This window comes from Schistocerca serialis, chromosome 1, assembly GCF_023864345.2.
Source record: "Schistocerca serialis cubense isolate TAMUIC-IGC-003099 chromosome 1, iqSchSeri2.2, whole genome shotgun sequence".
In the NCBI taxonomy this organism is placed as follows: domain Eukaryota; kingdom Metazoa; phylum Arthropoda; class Insecta; order Orthoptera; family Acrididae; genus Schistocerca; species Schistocerca serialis.
Window position 1 is genome coordinate 849,313,935 of NC_064638.1, and position 14,015 is coordinate 849,327,949.

The following is a 14,015-nucleotide window of genomic DNA, read 5'->3' on the forward strand; positions in this document are numbered from 1 at the left end:
GCGTAACCTGTCGTACAAATTTAAGTGTTGAGAGGTCTTTTCTAAAGGTTTGTCTGGAGTGTAGTACTGTGGGGAAGTGGAAACTTAAACGATAAATGGTACGGACAAGAGCTACTGAATCGAATTATAAAGAAAAGGTATTTATGGACAACTTGAATAAAACCAGGGGTCGGTCGATACGATACTTCTTGAGACATCAAGGAATAGTTTGACGTAGCCATCGAAACCAAGAAACGTTGTGCACGTAGAGTAGCGTAGAAAGCTGCATCACCCCGGTCTCCGGACTGCAAATTATAACAAAAAGAACGCTAAGACTAAAATATTCTTTCCATTAGTAAGCATTAATTCGGAATCGTATCGCTAGTATGTTTACAGTTTCTAAACGGCACCCCATATTCGTGAAGTCACTACATGTTTTCTTTCGTACGGGTATTTCCTTGGTGTACAGAGTGTATCATAATTTCGACAGTTACATGGCTGTAGTCGTAGTTGAGGGAGATGTGGCTGGCTCTGAGCACTATGGGACTTAACATCTGAGGTCATCATTCCCCTAGACTTAGAACTACTTAAACCTAACTAACCTAGGGACATCACACACATCCATGCCCGAGGCAGGATTCGAACCTGCGACCGAAGCAGTCGCGCGGTTCCGGACTGAAGCGCCTAGAATCGCTCGGCCACCGTGGCCGGCTGAGGGAGGAGTTCAAAGTGTCGTCCTTGTATTTGGATGCAGACCTGTACCCGTCACGGCAGCGAGTTTCTAATGCTTTCAGACATGCCTGGATCATTTCGAAATTCTTGACAAGCATTATGTCTCTGCTCCAATTCTTCAATCTTGTTAACTGAAATGGCGTGCATTATACCTTTAAAGTGGGCTCAAACACGTTCACACCAGGTGACACTGGAGGCCACGGTACAGGTTCTGCTTGCTCAACCCATCGTCAAGCAATCTTGCAAGATGATGCCGCAGAAACCGAAGGTAATTCCGTATTGTTAACATTTATCGTCCGATAAGAGGATTACTACGTTTCCCTAACCACACATTCAATGAGAAACATCGCTGATGTGAAGACATATGCACAGCGTGTGGGTTGGAGCGTAGAGGATTCCAAACGCGAGAAATGTGAAAAAGAAGCACACCGTCACTAGTGAATGCTGCTTCATCTCTAAATAAAATGTTATCAGACGCAGCGTTGCCTACAGCTTGTTGTTAAATCCACTGACAGAGCGTCCGCCTCACCAGTTCACTAAACTCGTTGGAGCTGGCACAGGTACATTGCATCGGAATGCCTTATTCTCCAAACACTACTCTGGCTCATTCCAGTAATCTGTGTAGCAAGTCTCCTTGTCGAGATTCCTGGAGAGTTTTCGACTGTTCAGCACAGCTTCAAGCACAGGTGCAATTCGTGCAGGCCTTCCCGCTCGCGCAGCGTGTGCAGAGCTGCCAGTTTCTGGAGGTATTACTGCACCCTTCGAACGTTCGACTCTCTGGGTGATTTCGGGCAGGGTATGTTTCGCGGTACAACCGTGCAGCCTCTCCCGCACATTGCCGTTAGTCCGACCATACAGGAAATGCATATCTGCATATTTCTCTTTACTGTAATGTTCCATGTTACCAACAACGCTCGTACAGCACAAAATAACTGAGATGAGAGGCACTGTGATGCTATATTGTACTGTCGATCCGTTCTGCTTACAACTCGACGTCTGGAAAATGTTAACAAAGACCATCTTATTGAATAAATACTATCTTTTAAGCGAATCACAGTTTGGTTTCCGAGGTGGCAAAAATACGGAGTCAGTCATAGTAGAATTCACAGAAGTTGTACTTGATGCTCTTGATAAAGATGAGTGTGTCACAAGCATATTTTTGGATCTTTCTAAGGTGTTTGATACAGTCGACCACAAGATCCTACTAAATAAATTAGAAGCATTAGGAATGAGAGAGGTAGCTAACGACTGGTTTTGATCATACCTAACAGATAGGGTACAAAGAGTAGAGACAACACATAGATCTAAACATTTAGTAAAACACTTATCAGAACCAAAATACATTAATATAGGGGTTCTGCAGGGTAGCATGTTAGGACCAATACTGTTCCTGATCAATGACTTATTTAGTAGTGTTACTCATGGTGAAAAAATCCTCTTCGCTGATGACAGCAATATTATAGCCACTGAGAAAACAAGAGAACTGCTTGCCGAGAAAGCAAACGAAACTCTCAAGGAAGTTTATGATTGGTCAATAAGTAATAAAGTGACATTGAACATAAAGAAAACTAACGCCATGAATTTCAGTTTGAAGAGCAAAAATGACAATGTTCAGTTAAATGTAGATGGCACCTGTATAGACTGTGTAACAAATGTAAAATTTCTAGGAATGAATATTGATTCTCAGTTGAAGTAGTGTGAACACACAAAGGTACTTACAAACAGAATGTCATCAGCATGTTATGCCCTTAGAATCCTATCATCAGTGTGTAACATGCAGTCTCTTTTAGATACACATTATTGATATGCACGCTCAATTCTTCGCTATGGAATTCTTTTTTGGGGAACAAACGCACAAAATATGAACACAATTTTCGAACTCCAGAAAAGAGCCATAAGAATAATAACCAAAAATACTAGTCGAACTCATTATAAAGTTCTGTTCAGAACACTGAGGACTTTAACTGCTCTATGTGAATACATTTACGAGTCAGTTGTACACATCAAAAATAAAATTGGTAATTACTGCACAAATAGCTCTGTCCAAGACCATGGAGCAAGAGATAGACTCAACTTACATTTACCAAGAAAAAATAAACATAAAACTCAAAGCAACATTTTTTACCAGGGAATAAAACTGTACAATAAATTACCAAAAGAGATTAAAGAAACTGCCAAAATGTACTTATTTAAAAAAGCAGCTAAAAAGTACCTGTTATGCAATACATTTTATACACTGAAGGATTACTTAGCTAAAACAGAGTAGGGGTTTGATAAAAATGTTTTACAAATAAATAATAATAATAATTATTATTATTATTATATTATTATAAAATATCCAACATTCCAGATAACACCTTCACTTTATGTTTTTTTCCTTTCTAGAAATACTTACCCCCAAGCTATCCATAGCACAATACTATTCCTCTTTCAGAGCTCAACATCTCACTCATAATGGAGGGATACTGACTCAATTTTTCAGGATAGCAAATGGGAAGTTGCGGTACAGAAAATGGCCCAGAGATCACCAGTGTGTGTGTGTGTGTGTGTGTGTGTGTGTGTGTGTGTGTGTGTGTAGTGAGTGAAGTGATATGAAACGATGTGTGCAGTGACTGATAGTGAGATATGAGTGAACAATGTGGCATTACATTATTTAATAAGTTATTTGTAAAAAACGTATTGTACAGGGTTATTACAAATGATTGAAGCGATTTCACAGCTCTACAATAACTTTATTATTTGAAATATTTTCACAATGCTTTGCACACACATACAAAAACTCAAAAAGTTTTTTTAGGCATTCACAAATGTTCAATATGTGCCCCTTTAGTGATTCGGCAGACATAAAGCCGATAATCAAGTTCCTCCCACACTTGGCGCAGCATGTCCCCATCAATGAGTTCGAAAGCATCGTTGATGCGAGCTCGCAGTTCTGGCACGTTTCTTGGTTGAGGAGGTTTAAACAATGAATCTTTCACACAACCCCACAGAAAGAAATCGCATGGGGTTAAGTTGGGAGAGCGTGGAGGCCATGACATGAATTGCTGATCATGATCTCCACCACGACCGATCCATCGGTTTTCCAATCTCCTGTTAAAGAAATGCCGAACATCATGATGGAAGTGCGGTGGAGCACCATCCTGTTGAAAGATGAAGTCGGCGCTGTCGGTCTCCAGTTGTGGCATGAGCCAATTTTCCAGCATGTCCAGATACACGTGTCCTGTAACGTTTTTTTCGCAGAAGAAAAAGGGGCCGTAAACTTTAAACCGTGAGATTGCACAAAACACGTTAACTTTTGGTGAATTGCGAATTTGCTGCACGAATGCGTGAGGATTCTCTACCGCCCAGATACGCACATTGTGTCTGTTCACTTCACCATTAAGAAAAAATGTTGCTTCATCACTGAAAACAAGTTTCGCACTGAATGCATCCTCTTCCATGAGCTGTTGCAACCGCGCCGAAAATTCAAAGCGTTTGACTTTGTCATCGGGTGTCAGGGCTTGTAGCAATTGTAAACGGTAAGGCTTCTGCTTTAGCCTTTTCCGTAAGATTTTCCAAACCGTCGGCTGTGGTACGTTTAGCTCCCTGCTTGCTTTATTCGTCGACTCCCCCGGGCTACGCGTGAAACTAGCCCGCACGCGTTCAACCGTTTCTTCGCTCACTGCAGGCCGACCCGTTGATTTCCCCTTACAGAGGCATCCAGAAGCTTTAAACTGCGCATACCATCGCCGAATGGAGTTAGCAGTTGGTGGATCTTTGTTGAACTTCGTCCTGAAGTGTCGGTGCACTGACTGACTGATGTGAGTGCATTTCAAGCACGACATACGCTTACTCGGCTCCTGTCGCCATTTTGTCTCACTGCGCTCTCGAGCGCTCTGGCGGCAGAAACCTGAAGTGCGGCTTCAGCTGAACAAAACTTTATGAGTTTTTCTACGTATCTGTAGTGTGTCGTGACCATATGTCAATGAATGGAGCTACAGTGAATTTATGAAATCGCTTCAATCATTTGTAATAGCCCTGTATACCCGGAGTAAATCTAATGATTGTCTCTAGCAAGAAGTCTGTAAATGTGTATAAGAATTAGTTTGTTTTGAATTGATCTAAATTTGTAAATACTTTGACATGTCCTATATCCTTGTAAAAAGAGATCTACAAATGAATAAAGCTACTACTACTACTACTACTACTAGTACTGCCACCACCACCACCACCACCACCACCACCACCATCATACCACAGTCCGGTATGCGGCGTTACGCAGAATCAATTGAGTGGCGGATGTTAACCAGTAAGTCGCAATTCTCTCGCAGACGGTTTGCTTGACAACCTGTGTTTACCGAGACGTTCTTGATGCTAGTATCACGTAGTTTCGAATGTATGTGTTTACGCCATTAATTATGATACATCCTGTGTAACACTAGCGGGTAATATATAGGAGCGTCAGAGGTCGACGGTGTTTCTTGGTGTGTGCTGAGAGCTTGTGCATGGTGTCGTTGCAGGCGGAGATGAGCAGCGGGGACTCTGGGTCAGGGGCGGCCAAGCCCTCGGGCCTGCGGCCGCCGTCCAAGATCAGCCGGCCGTGCTCCGTGCAGCCCAAGCCGGCGCTGCCCGCCGCCGCCACGCCGCGCCTCAGTGAGTACTACACACGCCTCCCGGCTCACACCTCACCCCACCTCAGTCTGTGACTTTCCAGCAGCGTGACAACGGTGAGCAGCCTGTCTTACTATTGCACCGCACATTCCCGGTATACAGCGCCCCAGAAAATAGTAACAGCAAACACCTAATACGGTGTGGGCTAGAGGATAAGACTGACTTTCTGATAATACCTGTACCGTGGGCGTTTCTGCCGGTATACGTAACACTGATTACTGTGTAGCTAAACGTTAAAGCAAGACACAGAGGCATTAAAGACATTAGCTGTCACTGGACTTTGGCTTATGCCAATGGGGCCAGTTGAAAATTTGTGCCAGACCAGATTCGAACCCGGGTCTCCTGCTTACTGGGCAGGTGCGCTGACCACTACGCCTTCCGGACACAGTGGTCACTACAACAGCACGAACTACCCTACCACGCCTCCAGTCGGATCCAAATTCTCAATTTATACCACACGTTACTGATGAATCAGCGAGATGGCACGATTAATGAGGTTAATAAGCAGGGGCGCTACATCAGTTGCGTGTGATATAAATTGAGAATTTAGGCCTGATGGAAGGTGTGCTGGGCTAGTCCGTGCTTTTACGGTGACCACGGTGTCCGGATGGTGAACTGGTCAGCGCTTCTGCCTAGTAAGCAGGAGACCTGGGTTCGAATCCCGATTCAGCACAAATTTTCAACTTGTCCCATAGATATAAATCAATGTCTTTAATTCTTCTGTATCTCGATTTATAGTAGCTGCAGGATCAAAATTATGTCTGTTCTTTCGGACATGTCTGAAAGAGCAGACACCACATATGTAAACGTTAAAGGACAGTGTAAGTACTACAGTTTTCGTCAATTTTTCCAATACAGGCGACCGATAGTAATGATTATTATTTAAGGCATTACTTTCTTGTCTCGTTTAGAACCACCAGAGTCTACTTCAAGTAACTATAAAGCATTTCTGGATGTCCTTTTTTTGCACTCCAAAAGTATTGCATCGTTTCTCTGGCTACCCATCTTCTCTTCTCTGTCCAGCCGCTCTTCTGTTTTAGCTCGTCGTGTTGATCAGCGATCTGTACTTTGATTACTTAGAGATGCCCTCCTGGTTCACTTCAGTACTCGTGAGGTTCTTCCTTACTTCCTTGAACAATTTACCAGATACTTTTCGTCTGTTGTCCAATACTTTAATTTCAGTCGCCATTTCTTTATTGATCCCATAAGCCGTTCTTTATCCCTGTATTATATATAGGCTTGTATGCACAGAGACGTGTACAAGCGCTCAAAATAGTAGCATAACGATCTTCCTTGTTTCCTGCCTCCATCGTACCAACAGCTCCTTACGTCTTGCATTAACGGAAGTAATTTACATAGTCATCAAAAGCTGCCAGAAGGTGACATGAGGGCCTGGAGTATTTCATTCATTGGAATCTTCCCTTCGTGGCATGGGTCCTGTTCGTGTATTACATACGATATAAATAATGTTCGGTAGATAATTAGTGACTCTAAAGACATTTCTTTTGAATATATTTACAAATACTCAAGTGCACTCTGGTATCGAACATCTCGTAGCGCGACAGTAGTACGTTCTTGGAGACTTCAGGCTCATGTGGACGTAAGTAACATCCAACATGTATTGCCAAAGCCTTTCTAAATTGAGACGTGCGATTCTAAACCGAATTCGTGGATAGCGTGCTCTGGATACGGAGAACGAATAGGAATGATATCTGAAATTACCTCGACATTCTATGCTTTTTGCAGTCTCCAGATGTTTCGTATCTTCGGGTGACAACTTCTTAACATCTCTCTTACATCCATCATATCGACATTTCCTCCACCTCCTCCTATGTGGCATATTGGTGATAGTGAAGCACTGAAAACTTTAGTGCCGCAGTGATATACCAGGCGTCGCAGTTCTATGCAGTAGGTTTATAAAAGCTCTGGTATTGTTTCAGTTTAAGAATAAGCATATTTTTCTACACTGTCGTCGCTTGGATCAATGGACTCGTTCCGCCGTTTTTACAATGAATAATCCCCACGTCCCAAGTTACAAAATATCCGCGAAAATATTCATGTATGGCTGTCAATCTCTTCATTGGGCCCAAAACGTTTTGTGGCCACCAATTTCTTTAGATGTAGCAATAGGAGGCAGTTGAAGTGTGGCAAATCTTATGAAAAGAGTTGAATTTCCTACAATTCTTACTTAAAATCTCTGTTTTCCATCAGCCAAGCGCCCTTCATTGACCTGACAAAAAGATGTTCATCTTCACAAGCCAGGTGTCTTACCTCTTAGATTTTCGTCCAGTAGGTCCAATTCATTTGTGTAGTATTCGGTAGTTACTGTTTTACCACACGAAAGACTATAAATCTATTTTCCATACCAGGAAAAAAAACGAAACCTTTGTGTGCCATGCTGTTCCTCGGGTGTTTGCCTCGCTCATGTCATTGACTGTTCAAAAAAATATACGTAACCTTGCACAATACTGTCTCATTAACACAGGAATCGAAATGTTCATCCCACTACACCATTCGTAATTTGTATTTTTTGGTCCAGGGCCATCAGCTTCCACCGATTGCCTTGAAACTGTTTCAGTTGTGACCTGATGTTATCTTTCGTCACATTCACAAGAGCAGTCGACCCACGTATAAAGCTGAATTCTTTGTATTACATTTCAGACGTTAGGTTACAATTTGTTTTGGGGCAGAATTCAGTAATTCTACAGTCATATATCACAAGGCTCCTGATAGTTAGTTTTTCATGTAAAATATATCATATCCTTTCTAATGTTATGTTCAGACATGGGTTTTAATCGCTGAGCTTTGAATACCATCCATACCCCTCAGCCAGAACATTATGACAACCTACCTAACAGCCGGTAGGTTCACCTTTGAGACGGATGACGACGGTGACGCATCGTGGCATTGAAGCAATGAGTCCTTGGTAGGTTGCTGGAGGGAGTTAGCACCACATCTGCACACACAAGTCACCCGATTCCCGTAAATTCCTGGGAGGTGGCGATGAGCTCTGACGCCACATTCAATCGCATCCCAGGCGTGCTAGATCGGATTCAGATCTGTCGAGTTGAGTAAGAGCACATCAATTGGAACTCGCCACTGTGTTCTTCGAACCACTCCATCACACTCCTGGCGTTGTGACATGGAGCATTATCTTATTGACAAATGCGACTGCCGTCAGGAAACATGATAGTCATGTAGTGGTGTATGTGGTCTGCAACCAGTGTACGATATTCCTTGGTCATCATGGTGCCTCGCACGAGCTCCACTGGACCCTTGAATGCCCACGTGAATATTCCCCAGAGCATAATGGAGTCGTCACCAGCTTGTCTCCGTCCCGCGGTACTGGCGTCAAGGAGCTGTTCCCCTGGAAGACGACGGATTCGCGCCCGCCCGGCATGATGAAGAAGGTATCGGAATTCATCAGGCCATGCAATGCTCTGCCATTGCGCCAACGTCCATTGCCGATGCTCACGTGCCCATTTCAGTCGTAGATGCCGATGTTGTTGCGTTAAAATTAGAACATACATGGCTTTTCGGCTGCGGAGGCCCATCGTTAGGAGTGTAATGTGTACTGTGTGTTCAGACACACTTGTACTCTGCCCAGCATTAAAGTTTGGTGTTAGTTTCACAACAGTTCTCCACCTGTCCTGTTTTACCAGTCTGCCCAGCCTACGATGTCCGTCATCTGTAATGGGGGATGGCCACCCAACCCAACGACATCTGGACGTAATTTCACCTTGGTGTCATCACGTGTTGAAGACACCCACCACAGCACCTTTCGGGCACCCGATAAGTCGTGCAGTTTCCAAAATGCTCCTGCCGAGCCTCCGGGCCACCGCAGTTTGTACTCGGTCAGTCTCAGATAGATCATGCGCCGTCCCCATTCTACACGCGGACAGCGCGCTCACTGAGACTGCGTGCATCTTGCGTGTGTGTGGCTTATCAGTCATTTCTCGCCAGGTGTCGCTGCTATCGCCTGGACGGGTTTATATCGATAGTAGGTCGGTGGTCATAATGTTCTCGCTGATCACTGTATGCTGGTTTCATGGGGGATAAATAAGCCAGTCAATATTATACACAACAACAAGTCTTCCTCAGAAACACTCTAAAGAAAGTTATTCCGAATGTCTAGATGACATCTGACTGACTTTATTGCCCAACAGGTATCAGCTAAGAATAAGAAATTTAACTGATATCACTGAAACTTCTATACATTTTAAAACACAGCAACTATCGCTTTGACAGAGATGTACGTGCAAAAGCGGCTCTTCGAAAAATTTGTTTGATAGCTGTGCGACCTGCAACTGATCAAAGAGTCAACACCAGTAGAAGTGATAATAGTTAAGCTTAAACTATCTGAGTATATTCAGTTCAATTTCACAGGGAAAGTTTTTGTAAATACATTTTTATGAAGCTGTTTTTAAACTTTTCTGAGAGTAGTGTTACGTAAGATTGTAATTATTCCAATTGCTGAGGTACAGACATTTCCCTTGACATTAAAAGAAATACAATATTAGCAGGTGTACGCGCTTCTCGTTTCGACACGCCTTTCGAAGTAGGCCACCCACCGGTGCGATAACTTGTTCGATTTCTATCTTTAAATTTAACTCGCTGGCTGAAATTGAACAGATGTGGAACAACAAGGTCAATAGCACGTGGTATTTATTACCGAGTCGATACAACAAGAATCGAAGATCGCGATAAGTCTTTGTTATACCACTCTCAGCTGATTAGTTTGGCTATCCCTGCCAGTTTTCCATTTGCTGTGTCCTTGTTACACAACGAGGGACCTAATTAAAAGCAATGGCCTGCGCCCTTCACCTGACTGCAATTCCTGTAGTACTGACTCAATGCTGCGCCCCGTTGTATCTAATGAGGAGCCCTCGATGTAGTTTAGGATATTTACCGTAATGATTGTCTTATTTTTATCCGTGGAGAGTAATTACTATTTTTAAAGCCGAATGTCTAACTTAAAAACACACAAATAGAGAAAATTTCATTTTAGTCGCGAATGACTAAAAGCTTTTTAAGGTAGCCCGGGGGAATTCCAGTAAACCCACCATGATATTATTTCGGTGATATATATGTATTGTAAATAGCACAACAATCAAGCCGGCCGGGGTGGCCGAGCGGTTCTAGGTGCTACAGTCTGGAACCGCGCGACCGCTACGGTCGCAGGTTCGAATCCTACCTCGGGCATGGATGTGTGTGATGTCCTTAGGTTAGTTAGGTTTAAGTAGTTCTAAGTTCTAGGGGACTGATGACCTCAGAAGTTAAGTCCCATAGTGCTCAGAGCCATTTGAACAATTTTTGAACAACAATGAAACTTGGGTTGCATCTTTTCCATATATACTTTTTTTTTAAGAATACATTTCGCTCGGGCATACCACACTACATTTCGGAATTAGACCGTCGTAACCGTGTCTTTCATTTCTGAGGAATTAAAAAGTTTCTGCTTACTGACTGCTTGAATACCTCAAAAGAAATCTTGAGGGGTCTGTCATAGCTCCTCTAATCTATTTCACGCTCACCGCCCCTTTTGACAGTAGTTTCTTCTTGTGAAAATATGTATCAAGTGGAGAAAGTTACTCATTCTTCCGTTCACTCCGTGTACGATTTTTGTAATTCATAAACATTGCAAGCAGACTGTGCTCCGCATCTGCGGTATAAGACGTAACTGCATGACGATGATAGGGTTAATCATTTTAATGCAGTCACCTTTCGGTTTCTATTCGTCAACAATATTAAATAATCAGATAAGCATTAAATTTCTTCTTTGTGTTATTATGCTATACTGACAGTAATCGCAGATAACCTGCGTCCATAAACATTTGTTGAGAAATAATTCAACCGAACGGTATCTTCCTTAAGACGAGCTCAGAAGGGCCGGAAAGTAATTTTAAATTTACGCTTAAGCTCTTTGAAAACTTAAGTCTCCAAGTTAGTAACTCTAAAAAACCTCAGAAACAGCAAAGTAAACAGTCGATCCAGCAACCGGATAAGTAACTGCAAACCGTACGTCCAGCAGATCATGGGAAAAAACTGACTCCTATTGAAAATGTGCTTACTGTGTTCAAGATGCTGCCACATATGAAAACGGTTGAGGTGTTACTGCCTATCTTTGACGCCATAAAACTCAGACACCAAAAAAGGTCAACAGTGGTCACCCACGACGACGCCCAGTGTGCAGAGGCCAAATGTGCAACCAGTTTCCTGCTGATATCCCTGATGGCCTTGTCACAGTCACATTACAAAAATGTGAATCCGCTGTTGACACGCTAAAAGTAGGTAGTGGTCGCACAGAAGCCTAGGATGCCATTCAAAAACACTTAATGAGAACTGAGAAGTAAGGAGGGAAGACCAGAGATTAACATCCCGTCGACGACGAAGTCTGTAGAGACCGACCACAAGACCGTATTGGATCATGATGGGAAAGGTGTGCCGCTTCAGAGGAACCTTCCCTGCTGTTGCTGCAAGCTAGTTAGGGAAACAATGGAAAACCTTAATCTGTGAATCCGGACGAGGATTTTATAATACCTGCCGCCTGTTGAGGCTCAATAAGAAGACAGCCCTGGTAAACAATGTAGAAGAGATTAATTATAAGGTACATTAACTAAATCTCGTCCTTGGAGGAAGTAAATTATAAGACTGCTTGCAGTATTTCGTGGCTGCGGTTGTTGTGGTTTTCAGTCCAAAGACTGGTTTGATGCAGCTCTCCATGCTACTCTGTCCTGTGCAAGTCTCTTCATCTTCGAGTAACTACTGCAACCTACATCCTTCTGGATCTGCTTAGAGTATTCATCTCTTTTTACCCTCCACGCTTCCCTCCAGTGCTAAATTGTTGCTCCCCTGATGCCTCAAAACGTGTCCTACCAACCGATCCCTTCTCTTATTCAGGTTGTCCCACAAAGTCATGTCCTCCCCGATTCTATTCAGTACCTCCTCATTAGTTACGTGATCTACCCATCTAATCTTCAGCGTTCCTCTGTAGCACCAAATTTTGAAAACTTCTATTCTCTTCTTGTCTAAATTGTTTATCGTCCATGTTTCACATCCATACATTCGTAAGTAGGCAGATGGTCCCAATGGCGGACAAACTCTCAAGTCTTAGATTCACTTTGAAAGTGGTAGAACAGTACAACGAAAGATAAGATCGACAGCTGATAACATAGTCCCACTCAGTCACAGGTGTGGAGGCCACGTTTCGGTGGTACCTGAGGTAGTGACAGCTTTCACGGTCTGCGGTGACTGACGAACGGAACTACGCCGAAGGTTCCTGCTAGAGGTCTGGAAGATATACTGCGGGTGTAGTCAGTAGCTGGCCAGAGGACTCGAAGAAAAATCTACCTGCAACGTTTCCGTACCGGCCTTAACACACTAATGGCGTTCACGCTGTAGCCTGTCGGCTTGGTGAACACGCACGACCCCTGTCAGGATAGGCCACTCGCATGCCAGAAGTGTGAGAGGAGTTTCTGGTTGTTAGGTCGAACGACCCGTACATAGCAAACTGGAACAGCTGTCCTCTCGAACGCCAGTCCACTGCGCCACCTCGTTTGGTCACTGACTGGGACTTTCATACATATCGCATGATAACTAAATAACTAATGTATTAAATATTTGAAAGCCATCTTTTACGCTGATAACGGCAGCTCGCACAGCCTATAGCTTCAACCAACAGTTGACGTTCACTGACACCAAATTCCCTCTACGATAATATATGTGATGATTAAAAATAAGCCCAAATTGAACGATGCCTTATGATATGACCAGTTTTTAACCATCTTCAGTCGTACTAGGCGATGTTAGTGCATTTGTACGCTGACCGTACCCTGATATGGCGACAGGTAACGCACCAAGGAACATTGTCAAACATGATCGTTTTCGTGGTGCAGGTGCTATGGTTTAGGGAGGCGTAATGTACTTGAGGACAATATTATGGAAATGGAAGAGGATGTAGATGAAGATGAAATGGGAGATATAATACTGCGTGAAGAGTGTGACACAGCACTGAAAGACCTAAGTCGAAACAAGGCCCCGGGAGTAGACAACATTCCATTAGAACTACTGACAGCCTTGGTAGAGCCAGTCCTGACAAAACTCTACCACCTGGTGAGCAAGATGTATGAGGCAGGCGAAATACCCTCAGACTTCAAGAAGAATATAACAATTCCAATCCCAAAGAAAGCAGATGTTGACAGATGTGAAAATTACCGAACTATCAGTTTAATAAGTCACGGCTGCAAAATACTAACGCGACTTCTTTACAGACGAATGGAAAAACTGGTAGAAGCCGACCTCGGGGAAGAACAGTTTGGATTCCTTAGAAATACTGGAACACGTGAGGCAGTACTGACCCTAGACTTACCTTATAAGATAGATTAAGGAAAGGCAAACCCACGTTTCTAGCGTTTGTAGACTTAGAGAAAGCGTTTGACAATGTTGACTGGAATACTCTCTTTCAAATTCTGAAGGTGGCAGGGGTAAAATACAGGGAGCGAAAGGCTATTTACAATTTGTACAGAAACCAGAAGGCAGTTATAAGAGCCTACGGACATGAAAGGGAAGCAGTGGTTGGGAAGAGAGTGAGATAGGGTTGTAGCCTATCCCCGATGTTATTCAATCTATATATTGAGCAAGCAGTAAAGGAAACA

General features: G+C 43.3%; 1 protein-coding gene across 4 annotated transcripts in view; it reads left to right on the plus strand.

The window, feature by feature from the left end:
- Window positions 1–14,015, plus strand: part of LOC126485121 (CAP-Gly domain-containing linker protein 1) — a 552,921-nt gene that overhangs the window by 248,969 nt on the left and 289,937 nt on the right. For all 4 annotated transcript variants that reach the window (XM_050108759.1, XM_050108769.1, XM_050108776.1 and 1 more), the window contains exon 3: window positions 5,211–5,343. In XM_050108759.1, coding sequence (XP_049964716.1) covers window positions 5,217–5,343 — 127 coding nt within the window. In that variant the 5' untranslated portion in view covers window positions 5,211–5,216. The remainder of the gene's footprint in view (window positions 1–5,210; window positions 5,344–14,015) is intronic.